Source organism: Mytilus galloprovincialis, chromosome 4 (genome assembly GCF_965363235.1).
Source record: "Mytilus galloprovincialis chromosome 4, xbMytGall1.hap1.1, whole genome shotgun sequence".
Lineage (NCBI taxonomy): Eukaryota > Metazoa > Mollusca > Bivalvia > Mytilida > Mytilidae > Mytilus > Mytilus galloprovincialis.
In genome coordinates this window covers 67,224,305-67,238,576 of record NC_134841.1, presented here as the reverse complement: position 1 = coordinate 67,238,576, position 14,272 = coordinate 67,224,305, and the positions used below count along the sequence as shown (strand labels likewise).

Here is a 14,272-nt window from a genome sequence, read left to right as displayed (position 1 = left end):
TATCAATTAATCCTGATTATACTATTGTCATCTTTAAAAGTATGTACATATGAAGTAATCCTGAATATATGTTATCTTTCTTATTTGGTGATGTTAGAAAAAGACAGGACCCATTGCACATTTAAATAGTTCTATAACTATGAATGTGTTTCAATAAAACATTGCATTATGGATTACATTCACCAAAGATCAGTAAATTTGTAATTTTTATTTAAGGAAACAATCCACTGACCACATGCTTATTTTAAATTTCATCCCAAAGAACAATTTCAAAATATTTCTATTATTGCTGTTTTATTATTTAAAAATTCACTTTCCAGTGGTCCTTTTAGTTTAATGTTAATAACTTTTTAATTATCATGAAAACAAAACACATGTATAAATTATTTTCTGAAAATATCTTGCATAATAATAAAAAAATGATGTTCAGCATCTTATTAATTTTTATATTTTTTTATTTTGTGGCATAATGTTTTAATGAAATTGTGAAATAAATGGAACAGCATTATAAATTTTTCAAAAGTCTAACAAATAAACATAATGCTTGAAAATGTGAAACAATACTTATTACATTTATACATGTGTTTTGTTAAGTTAGTTTTATTTTATCATTATTAAACCTGAAAATAAAATTATATTATTCTTGTATCTATAAAAAAAGAAGACACAAAATATTGTAAATTTAGTAATAACTTTGGTTATCTAGAATACTTGTACCTCAATACAGCTGTTTGCCTATAATAATCACACAGGTGTCTTATATCAAATCACATGTAAATATTCCAATATAAATAAAAAAACATCTTTAGCTAAACCACATTACAACAACAGATATAATGACTTAAAAAATCAACCTATAATGGTTGATTTCTTAAGACTTTTTCCAACTGAAACTTTCTTGAACTATTGATTTTATTATGAGAAGAATTGGTCATTTAGGTAAGGGTATACCTCCATAAAACAGCAACTAACAACACAACAGAAATACAAACAAGACACAAAATCTACAGGTATAGCTATTTTATTGGTTGAATGAACCAAAAACTTGTCAATCATGTGGATTAAATCAATCAGATAGTTCAGATATTATGCACAAATTAATGTTAACTAATATGAGGAAAGAGACTCCTAATTATGATTTCAAAATTCTGATATATTAAACATTTATACTTCTTCTTGATACAAATACATGTGCCATAAATAGTCATATTCTAAAGAAAAATATGCAACATAAGATTCATGGAACAAGGTGAGCTACAAAATCATTCATTTAATATTTATGAGAAGTGTGAAGTTGTGTAGACTTTTTAAAGTAATTGGTATTGTTGTAACAAATGGATACAGTATGTGATTAGAAAACCAAGATAATAATTTGATGGCCAGAAACCAACGTTTTGTCAATAACGACAGGTCTAAGGGTGCTTCAACTGATAATATTTATGTGAAATGTCATGCCTTGGTTTCTTACAAGCATATTGCTATTTTATGGCCTGATTCAAGACCATATTTTTTTCTAAATTCTTTTACTCTGGAATCAAAATAGAAATTATGTACAACAAATACATTCCAGACATGCCATATCTAAAGATCTTTATGTTAAAATATACACACTTTAAGTAATTCAAACAGCAAATCATATAACAAAACAAACTGCTTTTCAGTGAAAATAAAAAGGTAAATAAAAAAAAATGTGTTCATACTAAATACAACAAATATGAATAAAGGGAGATATGTGATATACAGAATTATGACAGAAACAAAATATTAAATAATCCTATTTTCATCAAATCTAATTTAAAGGTTAAGATTACTGCATCAGTCAAATTAAATTCTTCATTAATACATCAACACCATTTACATAACATTCAAAACAACTTTAATATATTAGTACATTCATTACCTTGTTAAATCCTCATGCAGCTGGTGAACATCAGTCGGATAAAATTTTATTTCAAAATTAAAATGCCATGCTTGATCTAAAAAGCAAAATGAATTCATGAAAGCAAGAAAATCCATATGTATCTTTCCAAACAAATGATATTTATAATAACAAGGTTTTACTGTATCTTTGTACATTATAGTAAACTTTTAGCTCTCCTCTTAACTTAACTTTTATAAGGTGATGACTTCAGTCAACTATATAAAAAAGTTTGAAAACAAATGCAAAATGTAGGCACAAATAATCAGACATCTAAAAGGTATAACATGGTACAAGTTATGAGATGCATTTATTAATTATGAGTTTCAAACAGTTGGGATCAATTCAGACACTTTTTCAAATACATGCAATGCTATTTGAAACAATCCTTATTAAATGGTTTGAAATAATTCTGTCATTTTTCTTTCAAATCCTACATTAAATATAAATATTGGGAATTTGTGTTTACAAATCAGGTATGCAGAAGTAAACCTGATGATCTTGGTATTGCATAGTTTTGACTAAGCTAAGAATCTATTCTTTCAGATGGTTTAATTTAAAATCATTACTATTCAGCTTATCATTTCACCACAGTTGACACTCAAAGTGGGTCCCATTGGTGTCTAAGTGAGATGTGGGATTGCCTATTTTTTGTAAGCGTGACACGTGAAAGTCAAATTATTGTGCCGTGAAAACGAAAAATGAAGTCTTGCAGGACACGGGAAATTACAAAAAAAAAATGAGAATTGCTAACGTACAGTGGAAGCGGGATTGGGGATCAGAACCTCCAATGAGACCCCTCACAAAGACATACGAAAACTGATGTATACACTACCTTTCATTTGTTTTGATATTTTCTTGTCTAAATTTAACCATGACTGAAAATTAAAAAACAAACATATTTAGAATTTTATATAAAACTTATGTCAACTAAATAATACAACATATTTCATTTCCTAAATTGACATGTTACAATTGTAAGAATTTTTTTAGAGCTCAAATCACACGATACTTCACTGTACATTTTTCTAAACATCGATCAAGATTGAAAAGATAATATTGTCCTATATATTATGAATTAATATATGTTTGCAATTGCTTATATTTTTTTTATTTTGTTCGCTTATACAGTACACACAGAGAGGATGTAATCTCATACTCCCTACACTGTGTAAAAACTTGGTGTCACACCAAGAAACTCCAGCAACACTCTCCATATCTTGGGAGGAAATTGGGAGAAACTTGGAGTAATTCCTCCCTAAAACTCCTAAATTGTATATTACCTTGGTGTATTTCCTCCCAACACCATGATTTTTATTGCTATGTTTACCTTTGAAGTGTGCCAGTAGTTAATGACTACAATAAACATTTCTTGTGTTTCCTGTCATTAAATGACAGTCACAAAAGTGATGAAAAGTGTGAGATTTGTTAAATTTAATCAAAGACATATTATAATCTGATTTTATTAAAGAATCCTGCACACAACTTTATTAAAATTGTATTCAACATTTTTTTCTGACAGTGTTGGTTTTTCATACCTAAGAAACATAATTAATTAAAACAAACAAAACATCACCTGTAAGGGGAGTATAATTAATAGAAAATAGAAGACATATATATTTTAATTGAATTTATTCTTTTTTCGAAATTTAAATGATAAGAAATAAAGGAAGATTATATAAATATAATGTAAATAATTTTCCAAACTAAAAATACATATTTGTATAAAAATTTCAAAAATCATTTCATTAACCTTTTTTATTATAGCTTTCATAAATAAAACTAAATAGGAAATCATTGAAACAGGAAGAAGTGAGATAATAGTTGACCTGTAATTATATGTCAAATCAAATCAAATCAAATATTTTATTATAGTCTCACCTCTCTACATGTACAATACAAACATGAATACAATATATACAACATGTTTTAATTAAAAGTACAAAACAATCTTAAAAACATTCGAGAGCCACTCTCAAAAGAGTTATGAGAGACTTTTACATAAAAAGGACAGCTCGATAAAAATACAAAACATTTTTTATCTATATAAAACATTCTTCCTTTGAATTAAAATATCATGGCAGATTTTGGCAGAATAAAAGCACAAATTTTCATTTGTAAATAAAAATATAAATTTTTCATCATCATTTAAGTCTAAAAAATCAATATTAAAAGAAACTGCTCTAGTAAAAGCCTCTTGTCTTGCATGTGAATATAAAGGGCATTTGAGTAAAACATGTTTTTCATCTTCAATGAGTTTCTGTTGCATACATGAATCATTAAAACAAAATCTATTTTCACTTAAAACCCCTTCATATCTGCCTGTTTCAATTCTTATTGGCGCCACACCACATCGAAATTTAGCAAAGGCGCTTTTATATTTTCCTGGCATATGAACACTTAAATAATGTTCTTTATAATATTCTTGTTTAAATAATCTATATGTACGCAGTTTACTGCGCTCATTTGTGTTTAAATCATTACACCATTTTCTCTTGTACATATCAAAAACATTACTTTCAATATTCTTAATATCATTTTTACTAAAAGTACAGTTTATATTACCAAAATTTTCAATATTAAGTTCTCTAAATTTACTATGAACTCTAAAATTCCAGTTTTTAATTTTACTGTTACATATTCTATTTGCCCATAAAAACACTTTTTTATTAAGTCTGGTATCATTCATTTTCAAAAATCTTGACCAATTTCTAAAAATACATGACCATTGTTTAATTATACATGGCATCCAGCCCGTATCTCCATATAATGATAAATTTGGGGTATATTTTCCAACACCCATAAAAAAATCTCATGGCTCTATTTTTAATTGCATTAATACATGTAAATTCCCTAGCTCCCCATATTGAGGCACCATATTCAATAACTGACATAACCAGTGTATCAAAAAGTTTTGTAAAAATTGAAAACTCAAAACCACCATTAGCTTTACTTTTGGCAATTAACAAACCTAATGCCCTACTGGCAGACTTAGCAACAGCTTTTGCCATATCTATATAATTCAAATATTCATTTAACACTAGTCCCAGATATGTATATTTTTCTACAATATCTATGCTATTATCATTAAACATAAATTGAAACTTTGTTCTTTGTACTGACTGGGGTCTAAAATGAACAATTTTTGACTTGCTTAAATTTACAACAAGATCATTAATGTTACACCATTGACTTAAAATGTCTAATATTTTTTGTAAATCTTTTTCATTATCACACATAAATACAATGTCATCTGCATATACAAGTACAGAAACAATATCATCATCAAGTTTTATGCCAACATTTAACCTCTTGACCTCATCAATAAGATCATTAATAAAAATATTGAACAAAAGAGGTGATGAAATGCACCCTTGCTTTAATCCTGACTTTACATTGAACCATTCTGTCATATGGCCATTTATTTTAACACATGACTGTACATTATTATAAATAGCATGTAATGCTTTTAACATTTTCGAACTTATACCCAATGACTCAAGTTTGGTGAACAATAAGCCTCTATTAACCCAGTCATAGGCTTTTTTTAAAGTCTATAAATGCACAAAAATTTGAAAGCTTTTTTAATTTTCTGCTTTCAATGATAGTTGTTAATGTATACAAATGGTCAATAGTGCTACGGTCTTTTCTAAAACCATTCTGTTCATCATTTAAACAATCTTAATCATCAAGATTACTTGTAAGTCTAGCATTAAGTACTCCACAATAAAGTTTATATGATGACGGGGCTAAAGTTATTCCCCTATATGACATTGGATCATGTGGGTCAGAAGTGGACGACTTTGGAATTGGCGTTATCATACCCTTACTCCACAAAGATGGAATTTTACCAGAATCATAACAAATATTAAAAATATGTGTCAATGCATTCAAAGCAGTATTATTTTTAAACAATTCAACTTGAATATCATCTATCCCAGGTGATTTGCCATTTTTAGACAAATTTAAAACTTTATAAACCTCATCTATTGAAATTACATTATCTAAAAATTCATCAAAAATAACCTGGTTTGAATTTAAGCTAATACTACTATGATTTTGGTTTAACATATCACAGAAACTATTCTTCCATGTATCTATTACTACATTTTGATTGTTACATAAGGAACCATCACTTAATTTTACTTCCATTGGTATATTGTTTTGACGTTCATTTCCCACACCGATTTTGCCGATCTTTCGCCAGAATTCTTTTGGGTTGCTGGCAGTGTTCATCAATTCTTCCTGCGACGAAAACCAATATTGACGTTTGGCTTTCTGGACACTTTTGTCAAACAGTTTTCTTTTTTCCACATAAATATGGCGTAAATTTTTACTGGTATTTCCTTTACATTTAGTCCAGACTTTTTCTGCTTTACAAACATCGTTCCATAAAGTGCCTAAGTTGTCAGTCCACCATCGGCTTCTGACATCGCCTAGGCTTATTGTTATTACTATTATATAAAACAGTTTTACATGGTAATTTCTGTGACATCTCAGACTTCATCACTGTTACAAAGCTATCATACATGTCATCAATGGCAAATTGTGTCGTTTCACTATGTTCTAAGTAAGAAATAATATTATCAATACTAGTTATGACAGTGGGGTCAAAAAGCCAGTCCTGTGGAATATTATCAGCGCTATATTTAATTTTTCTCACAGGCTCATGATCATTTAAACTAATATTATCAACAAAGTTAAAATTCAAGCTCATAGACCAAGTTAAAATTGAGTGATCTGGAACAATCCTACGCAGGTCAAATTTATCCACCATACCAATGTTCTTAATTAGCTCAGTAGTTCTACGTACTGTAAAGTCACTGAAAGATTTTAATTGTTCATATGGTAGCACGCAGTAGTCAACCACACTTGAGCCTCTGGTTGATATAAAAGTATAGTCATTATGAAGTGAGTTACGACCATTCAATATACAACAGTTCACATCAATAAGGAAGTCGCAAAAGACACTGCCATACGAATTGTGCTGAAAGTCAACGATGTTCCGCTCCGGTAATTGATCTACTCCCTCTATGAAGTCAGAGAAGTCAGAACAGCGGCTATTCCAATCTCCACAAATATAAAATGCATGACCATTTGGTATCGTATAAATCTGTGTCATAAGTGTCTCCATAAAATCATGGACGTTAACAGCTCGTGTTGAATTCTCAGGTGGCAAATACACTGCACAAACATAGAATATATTCGACAAGCATAGTTTATCCTGTAGTTTTACCCATAAAATTCCATCTGTGGCATCATTCACAATTTGAATATTAAAGACATCTACAATTTCTTGGCGTATCAGAAATCCAACACCACCTGATCCACACTTCGCACGTATATGAATATTCTTACGGTTATGGCCGTACCATTTATATCCTTTTATATTTATACTATTAGAATTTATTAAATGTGTTTCACCAATGCCCAATATATCCACATCAAGAGAATTAATACAAGCCACTAAAAGATTATATTTATCACTTTTAAAATCATCATTCCAACCGTTTACATTCCAAAATCCGCATAAAACCTAACTACGACCACGGTATCCACGATTACTTTTATTTCCTCTTCCTCGTTTATTATGTCCTCCTCGATTCATGCCGTTTGATTCCCTATTGATTTCCTCATTTTCTGGAATACGGGTTATATCACGTGACTGACTATTTGCACTATCGACATTTTTGTTATGACAATATTTTCGGGATTTAAATTGAACACGACTACCTTTCACTTCAAGATTATCATCACCAATAGCATTCACAATATTGCGAAGATTACTATTTAATATACGTTGGGCCAATGGAATAGAATTTTCCACAAACACATCCTTATAATTTCTAGATTTTTTTGATTCCCTTTTCGCTTATCAGATGAAGAAGATAGGGATGCAATAATAACACCACTTTTTCCCTCTCTAAATGACTTCTTGCGTTCCGCTGAAACAACTTTTACATCTTTTAAGTGAAGCCCATCACGGATTAGACCATTAATTTTGTTTTCTACGTTTTCATTAGATGATTCTGGTATATTCCTAATTACAATACGGCACTTTTCACTGTTGTCTATATCCGTATTAACCGAAGCTTGTTTAACTATATCCGCGTATGATTTTTCCATACATTCAACTTTTTCGGTGACACCTTTAATTTCCGTCTGAAACTGTTTTTGAACCTTTTGTATTTCAATGGTAACTTTCTTGTCAATCATACTTGCTATTTGATTAGGTATATTATTTTCAAAATCATCAATGCGTTTTGTAATCATCTCACAAAAATTGTTCATTGTACCTGCTAATCCCTTTACCAACGATTTCAATTCACCTAGCTCATTGTTCGTCGACTGACCTTGGCAATCGTTGTCCTTAAGCTGGGCCATGTTTATTTCAGACTCATCTTGTAAAATATCTAGGTTAATCATGTCGTCACTAACTGGTTTAAGCTTCTTAACATTATAGGGTGTGTTTGAGTCTTTTGATAAGTGCCTTTTGGTACGAATACTTTTATCGCATTCATCATAAATATATTTATTCATGTCAGAATGAATATGTGCTGTTGTAGTTTTTATATTGTTCGAAGTCATCACTGATTGAACATATGTATCTGCCGATTTACGGTTGAGTGGATCAAAAACGGCAAGGTCAAAGTTTTGCATTTAACCAAAAGTTTTTACAAATATATGCGCTAATGTGTTATCAATGTTTTGTACTCACAACCTCTAATGTGCTTCTAATTTACTTCTATATATCTCAATAGTGTCTATGGAGTTGGATAATTCAATAAAAATCACAAATTTTCCTCAGATTTTTATCCTGACAAAAACACGTCCACACTTATTGACGCATGCGCATGACAACATGTCACTGTCAGACCATGCAGTCATGCTTTGTTGACCTTTATTACTTTTACCTGCAATTAACAGGTCATAAAACCCTCCCAGATGGGAGTAATTACTTGGTGTTTTTTGGGAGAGAAATCTGTGTTTCACAGTGTGACACTGTGTTACACCAGAATAAGTGTTGGGAGTATGAGATTACATCCCTGTGTACTGTAAGACTCTTTTTGACGATTTTTTTAACTGTTAACTGTACATCATCATGTATATAATTATATAATAAAACATAAAATTTGAACAATTTTGCAATGCATAATATTCATGTTAATTTTCCAGAGTTCTGTCTGGTTGTCATTCTTAAGGATTGCCAATTTTCTTTTGTTGAAAATTAGACTGTTTACAGAACTACTTTCAGATGATCTTTTGGGTATGGTACACTATTAGTCTATTTATTACTGAAGCTTGAAACTTAATTAAGTTCTTTAATAAGTTATTTAAAAATGTCAATAGAATTTTTAACACTGTTTCCTTAAAATAAAGGTTGGACTTACTTCTAAGTTAGTTTTTGGATCAATAAAGTTCAGTCCGAAATAGTCTTTTTCTAACAAGTCAAGATGATCGCAAACTTTATCAAACAACACCAAACCAACTGCTTTTTTCTGAAATAATAAATGAAAAATATGGTCAATATAACTTCAGCTTAAGAGTCTGAGATAATTATGAACACATTTCTAACACAATTATCAAAATCTTGAAGCAAATATTGAGTGTTTTTCAAATGTCATACTTGAAATCTGTAATAGGTAAATAAGTGTTAAAGTGTATGATAAAAAAACAGAACCTTATGCAAAACTCAATCTCCAAAAATCAAAATCAAATTTCTGGTTTAGGAGTTAAGTTACAATCATAAAATATCTACCTCCCTTTATCATTCTTGCAGAAATTTTGCTTTGTGAAAATCAAAAAGCATTATTAGAAGAAAAAAGGAAGATTCATCCTGTTCACTGAATGCTGTTAATTGAGACTTTCTGAAAGTTCCACAAAAAAGAATCATGTTGGTAGTGAATGATGATCAGATGGATAAGTGTGTAATGTCCAGCGCCAAGTATTAAAGACACATCTGAGGACAAGACCATGTTAATATGTTTTTGAGTTTGAGCCACACATTGACTTTTTGTACCACATGGCATCAACACTGTGGCAGTTTAGTAGTTATACTGAGCAACAAGCGTTGATGACATACATAGAGATCATTGGAATTAATCAATCATTATAGTGTACCTGAGACTACATGTACTATAACACATTACATTTATCGGTAGTGACCAATCTCTGTGTTATTTATTAAGTAGTCTCAGAGCATACATAATCTTTTTTTTGTGTACTAAATAAACATAATGTGTAGCACTATTCCTATAAAAGGTATGTATAATGATGTAAAGATACTATTTGCAATGAGGATCACCAATAAAATTATAAAAATATATTCATATTATAAGTTGCTTTATTATAAATTTCTATATAAAAAATAGTTATAAAACAAAGTTTTGCTTAAAAATACTTATTTAGTAGATCACTTACTTTGGGACTGCATATTTAAACTTTAATAAGGTAACTTTTTACCACATTAGGTATGATGTAGGTGAATCAATTAGTTCTGTTTTTGTTTCTACCAAAATGTGCATGTTATAAGTTCGTTTTTGTGGTAGAAATTCTCATTTTAGATTTACCCAGGTGTGAAAACAAACGAACACTTCCTGATATATAAATATTTAATTATTTTTGCAAATTTGCTATCTTACATCGACATCAATGTCGTACGTGGTTCCATCTAATAATAAAACTCTGCAAATTACACTCCTTCCTGAACTGGCAGCTTGGGCAAGGCGTCGAGTTTTCTCCGGACTATCAACGTTGGCCATGATTGTTTACAACTTTCTCGTGAGGTCACCGGTTTTAAATAAAATAAGTTACCTGTAATAAAAACAATAAATATATATCTGCAACTTATGGATGTCTTTATTTGCCAGTAACACTGAGTGTTATATTGAGGCCGTCCTTTAGCCAATTGAACAATTTACCTGCATGTGCAGGTGAAAATGTCGGATTGTTTACATATAAAATCGAACTTTTCTGAAGTCATTGCCAATACAGAGGCAAATCATACTTGCGTATATGAACAAATAATATAATAAGACCCAGCCCCTACCTTGGTTTGGAATTTAGGTCAGTAATTTCGAAAAGGTAAACATTTCTATATCCTTTCAGATGTCAAGCCTAACGCTCAATTATTAGCGCCACCTATGATTAAATGATGTCATAACTCAGGTATGATAGAATACGGATTTAAAATATTGAGTGAAATTAATCAAAACGAATTGTTTTAATTAATTCTCGCTTCAACAGAAAATTACTATATCATTTGAACATATTGGAAATACATTTTTATATATACCAGGCTACCTTTTGACGTACGAATATTAATAAATTAATATAATTACACATGCCGATTTATTTTTTTATGTAATACCCAGTCATGCAGGTATACTATAAAACCGTGTTTTTTGTCCCAATTTAAAAGTACACGGATTTGTTGATGACACATTGGTTTTTCTTGTGACTAGTATCTGATTTCTGCTCGAAGCCAACTTATAATGTCCATGGAACTAATGTTTCAGTGATTAATAAAATCAATAAAATTAATCACGAAATCATCACAATGCGTAATCGATTTGATAACTTTATCATTCTATAAAGACGTTACGCACGATGTTGCGTCCCAATTGGTAACGTAAAAAATTGACGTTTTACGTCGGTAATCGAGTATACTTTGTTCGTTTTGTTTGTAATCATTTTTGATTGATATGGATACTTCAAAGTCTTGAATATGTATGAAATATTTCCTACTGGTAGTAACTCAAGCAAAAATAAACAATACAAAATAGGTATTTGGGTGAGAAAATAGTGCCTATACATGTAGTATATTATATAATGCATTGGTCACCCGTTTAAATTTAAGAAGAGAGGGAAGGGAGGAAGCAATTCATATTGCTTAAATAACATAGTTTTTGTGTTTTGTGTTGTTATCTTTCATCTTTTTTTAAATGTTGTTGTTTTTTTGTGTTTTTTTTTTTTTTAGGGAAGGGGGGGGGGGTGTGATGATAAGTGAAAGGATTTTAATAAAAAAGACTTCTATTGTTTACAACGGAGTAATTAAATCAAGAAAGAGAATGATTGCGTGAAAAATAATTATATTCATCTGATATGTTATGGTCTTAAAACATGAAATCGAACCGTGCTTGTTATCTAAAAACAATGAAATGTCGTTCATATATCATATGATAATACGAACTGCTTTCAATTTCGATGGCCAAGGAGGGTGATTGGCCTAATGAGTTCATATAAAGTGATAAAAAGCCTGCGGCGATTTTAAGATAAACTCGTGGCAAGATTTGTTCGACTCAAATATTTTAACTTAAGGTCGCCTGATGTCCGGCTTCTCCTACCTATGATGACAGGCCAATAAAATACAACAAATGTCGTTTATACATGTACATGATGTAGTGGTGTTTAACACCAAAACAAAGAATAAACTTTTAGAAATAATTTGAAAATACATATATGTATAGCGTCCCGAATCGAAAACGTTCAAAACGTAAGAAAATTGTTCAGTGGACAAACTTGCAAGACATTTGATTTGTTAAAAAACGAAGTCATTTCGACTTAACAGCTTATCAAAAAATATGTTAGCGTATTGTGGGGTGAAAGCACAATTACGCAAAAGCACTATTTAGTATGCTACAAATGGAATATTTAATATAATGACGTTGAAACTGACAGTGTTTTGGTAAAAAGCGGCGAAATTCGACAATGGACAATCTTGCAAGACATTTTCCCGAAGCCAATGCGTTTTTATTTGTGGTGTGAGTGCTGTCAAATTCCGGATTTGAAATGGTCTATCTAAGCACTTTTGTAGGAATAATTTATGAAATCAAAATTTTATATCATCTGATATTTTAAAAAGCGATAACTTTTGATAACTTACCATTTTCCGAAACCTGACCATGGCGAGGATTATTTATTTTTGAAAAAATCAGCTTTGACCGTTCCATCAACACAAAAAGCAGCAATGACATAATAAATTATAGATGACGTTTATCATTCATGCGAATTTTCGCGGATTTTAAACTCTTTTTTTAGACCACAAAAATTCCCGCAAAAGTTATTTTGCGAATAATTTGTTACGTCTGACACGTATATATTTTACGTTTTGGCAACATTTGTATCATTATTTGAAACTATTATGAAAAGTTAAAGAATATTTTTTTATGTGTTTGGAAACAGTAATACCTGCCTAATCTATGGATATAAATTTCATAAAGCTGAACTATTTAGATTTCATAGAAGAGCTATTTATCAAATTGCTCTGTCGCATTTCAGTGCATTGACGCAATTACGTGCTTAACGTCATAATGACAAACGTCAACCGTCTTTCCAGTTTTACTGGTATTTTAGTTACATAAATTCATATAAAATATCATCATATATTTTTCATATGAACTTTTAAGACAACAAAAACAAAATCTATACGATATATCATAATTGATCATTATTAACAGATTTTGTATACACATATGAATTAACGAAACAAGGAAATATAAAAAAAGAAGATGTGGTATGATTGCCAAGAGACAACTCGATCTCCACAAGAGACCAAAATGACACAGAAATTAACACTATTGGTCACCGTACGGCCTTCAAAAATGAACAAAGCCCATACCGCATAGTCAGCTATAAAAGGCCCCGAAATGACACTGTAAAACAATTCAAGTTGTGTATTCTCAAATGCTATTCCCTTTTTAAGTTTTAACACGCAATTAACAGAAGAAAATGATGTATTAATCCAATTAAGGCAAAAATAAATCAAAGAAATCATCAGAATGTATGCTTGGACTAATATATAATATAAGTCCTAAATTCGCTTTGTCGCCACGCTGTGGTAGGAGTAGATAAATAAAAGGGGACGGGTGCATTCTTCTGAAAGTGACAGTCACAAGCAAATAACAAGTCTAATAATCTTGACATTAGTCCATGGCCTCTATCATTTTTTAATTTGAAATTATTTGTACAAACCTACTGTTCGGCACCTCGTAATCGCCCGCCAGTCCATATTTTCCAAGAACTAATACGCGTATCAATTAAGAATTTATAGAGAACATGGCATTGAAATAAATTATTACGTGTTTTTGTCGGTTTGAATGAATACACTATCGCAAGTAAAGGTGGAGCGAATCTCAGTTTGAGTCTGTATTCATTTTAAATGACTATGCACGGTATCGTCGGTATAAAAAAAATCTTTATATCTGCGGGAAAAAGATGTCTGATAGAATTCATTTGGGCTACTGAAGTTGCAAATTGACATTCGTATTTTTAACATTGATACTGTCATAACTTTTGAATATTAAACATTTTTTTTTTTTATATATCCCTAATTAATATGACAAAACTAAATTA

The 14,272-nt window shown here is 30.3% G+C and overlaps 1 protein-coding gene across 5 annotated transcripts in view; it reads right to left on the bottom strand.

The window, feature by feature from the left end:
• The window catches only part of LOC143072774 (band 4.1-like protein 3), a 32,404-nt gene extending 21,310 nt beyond the window's left edge, over nucleotides 1–11,094 (bottom strand). For 4 of the 5 annotated variants that reach the window (XM_076247869.1, XM_076247873.1, XM_076247872.1 and 1 more), the window contains exons 1-6: nucleotides 10,968–11,094; nucleotides 10,561–10,732; nucleotides 9,310–9,417; nucleotides 2,754–2,796; nucleotides 1,901–1,976; nucleotides 718–735 (exon numbers count right to left, since the gene is read on the bottom strand). In XM_076247869.1, coding sequence (XP_076103984.1) covers nucleotides 718–735; nucleotides 1,901–1,976; nucleotides 2,754–2,796; nucleotides 9,310–9,417; nucleotides 10,561–10,680 — 365 coding nt within the window. In that variant the 5' untranslated portion in view covers nucleotides 10,681–10,732; nucleotides 10,968–11,094. The remainder of the gene's footprint in view (nucleotides 1–717; nucleotides 736–1,900; nucleotides 1,977–2,753; nucleotides 2,797–9,309; nucleotides 9,418–10,560; nucleotides 10,733–10,967) is intronic. The other variant, XM_076247870.1, reaches the window with a different exon arrangement.
• Nucleotides 11,095–14,272: the final 3,178 nt, after the last annotated feature.